At 38.4% G+C, this 6000-nt stretch overlaps 1 protein-coding gene across 1 annotated transcript in view; it reads right to left on the bottom strand.

The window, feature by feature from the left end:
* Positions 1 to 4625: 4625 nt before the first annotated feature.
* The window catches only part of LOC131248899 (uncharacterized), a 36921-nt gene continuing 35546 nt past the window's right edge, over positions 4626 to 6000 (bottom strand). The window contains exon 11 of the mRNA XM_058249406.1: positions 4626 to 5237. Within this exon, the coding sequence (XP_058105389.1) occupies positions 4977 to 5237 (261 nt within the window). The 3' untranslated portion in view covers positions 4626 to 4976. The remainder of the gene's footprint in view (positions 5238 to 6000) is intronic.

Here is a 6000-nt window from a genome sequence, read left to right as displayed (position 1 = left end):
CAGGATAGCCGATCAGTAAAGGTTATGCAGAGGAATCTCATTATTTGTCAGCGAGAGATGACCTCGTTGAAACGGAGTCACGACAGGCCACAAGATTCATCAGTGGTGGATATATGGCTCCTATGGGAATGGAGAACCAACCCAAGACTTCTAAAGTGGATGAACAGTCTCTCATAACTAAACAAGATTTTGTTAAACAATCTGAGGAAACAAGAGATGTAGACGCATTAGTTGAAAAGGAAAAAATATACGGAGCCTGCGAACATGCTAAAGAATTTAAAATTAGTATTTTAGGAGCTCAAGGCGATTATGCTCATTGAACTTCCTAATAAATTGCCTCACATACGAGATACACAAAACCACATTGATCTTGTCTTAGGGGCAAGTCTGCCTAATTGCCCACATTATCAGGAAAGATGTGAGATCTTACTTGCACAAGTGAAGTAAGTAATACATGCTAGTCAAGTCAAGGACAGCATGAGTAGATATATTATGTCAGCTCAAGAGCTTAGTGCAAAGTACAAGGAAAAAGTTAATAAACATCAGTGCTATAAATTGTTTGGATATCATGTGCGAAGTCATTTGGATAACTCGATGATGAGTTTTTTCCAAGTGGAGGGGTGTTATATAGGACATGGCACCGATACATTCCTAGCATAGTTGGGCCAAAAGATTGTGGACCGTAAATTAATCATAACTTTTGATACGGGTATCATTATGGAGCGCATAACCTATCAATCTTTACTGAAACATACCATCTAAGGTTAATCGACTACAAAGTAGGTCACTTTTGTCCGTTTTGTTAGAAAACTCGCACTTTTAAGTCAAAAAACGAAATTTTAAGGAAAAATTAAAAACTACTATCTTTAGTAATTCTGATTTTTTTTAATATTTTCTTATTTTTAGAGTTTTAGATTTTTCTTCTTTTTTAGAAATAACTTATAATCATGCTAAAACTCTTTTAACAAAAGTTTATTTGAAATTTTTATTTTTAGAAATTAGGCTTTGGAATAGTTTTATTAGAATTATAATTTTTATTAGAGTTATGATTTTGCTATTTTTGGTAATTACGAATTTTAGTTTTTTTTTTATATTAATGGTGTAACAAACATATACACATTAGATAATGATCAATTAATTTACAAATTTCTAGAAATTATTTCCAATTTTCTTCTTTTACTTGTAATGCAAGGTACCAATGTGAGGAGTCCAGAGAAGTTCCGTGAATTCGGAACAGTTATCTATTAAGGAAGATGGTGCTCACCTCAACATGACCTCTCCTGCATCAACCATCCATGTTAAAGACCATTGATTAATTGACCATATTTGTCTGATTGGTGTAATGTTTGCATGGTAGGCCTTGACATCTGCGATGAACCTATTTAACAGTCTAGATCCGTGGATTGAACTAAGTGTCCCAATGCAATTAGGAGGATTGTAACTTATAGTGCTGTGAGAGCATCGGAGCATCTCTCTAAAGTAAATATGGGAACATTTTATTATCTAATACAAAACTAGGAAAAGCCCATTGGGCTTTCAAGTAAAGTCCAGGCCTATCTCATATTTTTGTTGCTGAAAAATTCAAGTCCAGGGTCAATACATGGGCTTTAAGGTTAAGCCCAAGACCAGACAAACATGGGTCCTAGCCCATTGACAGCGCTAAGAGTTTTAGATTGGTGATAATATCGTAAAAAAATACAACTAAATGATATTATCATGATATTTTCAAAATACCACATTTTTATCAGGGTATTAACTCAAAAGAATAGTAAAAAAACCTTAAGGAATTTGTTATTTAAATATAATTTAAATTTTTGGATTTTTTATTTTTTTTCGCTTAGATTTTCCAGATTAAAAAAAAAAAAAAAAACTTTGAATTTTGGAAATCTCTCGAGAAATTGCTGAGAAGGACATTTGTCATGGAGTGTGTGAAGTGTGTTCCACCAATGCGGCTTTTCAAGGGAGATCTATTGAATTAGGCAAAAATCAGCATTGAAAATATGATCTATGAGGGTGTGGATTTTGTTTTAATTTTACGTTTTTGGACAAGGTTGAAGTGAGCCACACATCATTATAGGCCTGCAACTGATCCACACCATACAGACGCACACATGAAAGCTGAACCAGACCTTACAAACGTGGGCCCTGTCACTGAAGGAGCACTACCACTTATTAGATGATACTTGGGGCCTGTTTGTTAACGCTGAATTTTTGCACTTAACGCGGAATTGGGAAAATGTTCTGTGTTTAGTGGTGTTTGTTAATGCGTTGTTGACGCGGAAGAAGGAAAGTGCTAAGTGGTTTTTCACTGAATTATTTCCGTGATAGGAGTCTAGCTTAATGGTGAATGTGAAATGGGTTCAGTGAATTTTTCATTAAACAAAAAATTTTGCTTCCAAAATTATTCCTTTTCAAGTTACTACGGCAATTTTTTCTCTTCAAATTGTTTGCACAATGCAAAATCAACTTTTCATGTGTTTCATCCATTCCATTCATCCAGTTTTAAAGATCATTTTACGGCTTGATACCAAAGTGAGAGGAATATAAATCTCAGGTGGACCATACCACAGGAAAACAATAGTGATGGGAAATCCCCCATCGCTATGCCTATCCGCAACTCGTTCATTGTCAGGGTTTGATTTTATACTCTGGCAGAGCATGATGCTCGATATGCAGGCACTCCCATATTGTACACATGGAGTACACTCACTCGAGCTAAAATGACAGAGTTGAGAGCACTTTTTAAGTTACAATGCTTATAGTTGTATAAGAGTCGTTAGAACGGTCCAATCATTCAATATTAAGTGCCCATTTAAGTCCAAAATACATATCATTGGCCTTATTATTTTTTGTACCCATCCTTCCAAGATATTGATGGAATGGTCAGGATTGCCAAAAAATGCAATTTTTATTTTTAGAATGATGAGCAATTCATGATGGGCCCTGTGGAACAGATGGATTTCTATTATACCTGTTTTTTGTGTAAACAATCTTAACCGTCAATATTAGAGGCTACTGATGAAGAGTCTAAAAGGCCCACAGTCTGTGTCGTGTCCAGCCTGTCCAAAAGGGTGACCCTGCTGTGATGGTTGGACATCACAGAAGTCAAAAGGCAATCCAATCATGTGAATTTGGAGGTTCAATTGTTTCCTACCATGTGGCCCACCTAATAATTTGGATAGGCCTGATTTTTGGAGCATCATGTCATCCAAGTGTAGAGGTGGGCATCGAGTCGAGTCGGACCAAGTTAGGTCCAACTCAACCCGATCCGGTATTGTTAAAACCATGACGCAAATTCGAGTCAGACCCAAACTCGATCCAACTCGAGACCGAGTCCAGCAGGCCTGACTTGATCCAAACCAAATCTTGATTGGACTGGCCCAAACCGAGTCCAACTTGGTCAGAGATACCAAGTCGGATCGAGTTGGCCTTTGTTCGGATTGGGTCAAAAACCATTGAGAGGTCCTGTTTCAACACTTGTTTGTCCATTGTTAAAACAATCTGAATTTGGGACCCTGACTCTCTCTCTCTCTCTCTCTCTCTCTCTCTCTCTCTCTCTCTCTCTCTCTCCCCATTACAAAAACTCCATTCTGCAACTCTCTCCCCACTGCAACTCTCTCTCTCCAGTGGCGTAAAGCAACCTCCAAAATAATGCGACGTGGGTAAGGTTAGGGTAGAATGGAAAGTTAAAACTTTGTTTTTATAGTACCCAATTCCGGTCCGAGTCGAGTTTCGGATCGGATCCTACCAAATCAGATTTCGGATCGAGTCGGGTTACTATGTACCCGATCTCGACTCGGTCGGAATTCGGATCTGGGTGGGTCTACTTGATCCCAACCCGACCCTAGCATTCGGTTTGGGTCGAATCATTGAGTCCGGTCCCGCCCACCTCTATCCAAGTGGGGCTCACTTGAGGAGGGCCCTGATAGAGGTGGATGACTCTTAAAAGCAGGTGGTAAAATTTTCATACACAAATGGTAAAATCACTTAATAAGCTTCTTCTAATAGTGGTATTAATGTTCTAATATTTGGATGGTAAGAGCATGAAATGTGCTTTTTGGCCTTACAGAACAGTTCTATATATCAATCAATGGATTGAAAAAAAATTTCTGTTCAATGCAAACAAGAGCACTAGAGAGCATTTGTACAGACGGTCCCAAATCTTACCTCTTTGTTTGTCACTTTCTTGTTTAAAAAGGACCAATGGATATTCTGCATTTTTATGTCCCCCAATCCATTTGTCATATAACGCCTAACGTTCGGTTCATGATACATTTAAAACTGCGACCCACAATTTGGTCAGTCTCATTTGAATTACCTGTATGCCACACCCAATAATTTCTAATAATTCCAACTGCTTCAATATGAGGTCTATCACACTGTGCCAGAGTATCAAAGTTTTTTCCCTACATGCTTTGTGAGAAAAACAAATAATAATAATAATTCACATGACATATACCCCTGGATCTTGTCTCTCCCTACTCTATCCACATGCCATACACTCTGCTAGTAATAATAATAAATTACCTTCCAAATCATCATAAATCCTTTTTAGGAATTTCAACTGTTGCAAGGAAATTTAAAAAATAAAATAAAAAAGTAAAACAACTAAAACAGACCCAAGAGAAAATAAAATACTGATGTTCTTTTCATTTCATAAACAAGGGGGGCCCAGTGCCCATAACATTCATGGCCACAACAGATTATAAATGACTAGCACAAACAGAGTAACTATAATCACTTCCCTATTTCTAATTAAACAATCAAATGCTTACTATCAACCTTCCACATAAGCTTGAGATTCTGATTATTCACTGAAACAACCTATTCTTGACGTAGCTCTGTAATATGGTGCTCGTAGCTCTGTAATGCACACCATCTTAGTTTCGCAGGTTGGACCCCGTAAAAACAGCTACAGACCCTAGCGTTAGAAGCTACAAAATTTTGATTCACCAGATGGGAAAAAATGGTGGAAACTAATCTGTAGTGGCGGACCTACTTCCATTGAGTTCAGCCGATCTAGAGGAGATGAAACAACAAAGCCTATCATAGATTTGTCTGGCTGTTGGACGATCGGCTGGATTTCCCTTGGTACACTCACGGAATAAATCAATCAAGAATTTCTGGGCTTCAGCTTCAGATGGTGCTGCTGATGCTGAATCCGATCCGGTCATTGTGGACTCATCCGATGAATCCAGCGCCTCCAGCTCGTTTGTTAGTTGTGGCCGCTGATTTGACTGCCAATTACCATTTTAAATTTCAACCACAAACTATGATCCTCGAAACACAAGGAAATACATCAAAAATATAATTGAAAAGGCATTATCCAGAGATTTAAGCCAATGGTACTGCATCAAAAACATGGCGTTCTGTATTGGCTACATATGGTTGCATGGTAGCGCAATCCAACATTCTGGCAACAGTTTAAAATAGCTCTCCTCATCCCACCCTCCTTACAAACAGGGAAATATGACCAAAAACTCAAAAGAAGTAAAATAACAAGGTAATAAGTCCCAGCAAGATTACAATTTCCTGGGGTTGTCAATTAACCGCAGATAGGAAGCAGGAGTTGGGGACCAGAGCATTGATCTGGTGATGATGGGGGCCCCATCATGGTTGGGACAATGGCCCCCAATGTAGGAAATCCTAACCCTCCGATCTTTGGCCATCTTTTGTTAAGGGAACGGCTGTTGTACTTTGGTAACCGTCGAACCGTAGGCCGCTGATCAAAGGTTTTGATCTTCAGATTTGCAACATTTCAGGGGCGTCCCATCCACAGTGGCAATTCCTACATGAACTGCTTTTGAGGTTCACAACTAAGATATTGGTACAAAGGTCAGACTGCGTCTCTAAACAATTGAAATCAAAATTAAGTTGGTACTATTGTGTTGTCATGTTTCTATGGGTTATAAGGGGACAAGTAAAAAAGCAAATACAGGGTCAATTGAACAATCACCAAAACACCAAGTGGTTGGTACTTCCACGTTCCAACGTGATGTA

Source organism: Magnolia sinica, chromosome 6 (assembly GCF_029962835.1).
Source record: "Magnolia sinica isolate HGM2019 chromosome 6, MsV1, whole genome shotgun sequence".
NCBI classification, from domain to species: Eukaryota; Viridiplantae; Streptophyta; class Magnoliopsida; order Magnoliales; family Magnoliaceae; genus Magnolia; species Magnolia sinica.
This window is presented reverse-complemented; position numbering and strand designations above follow the sequence as displayed.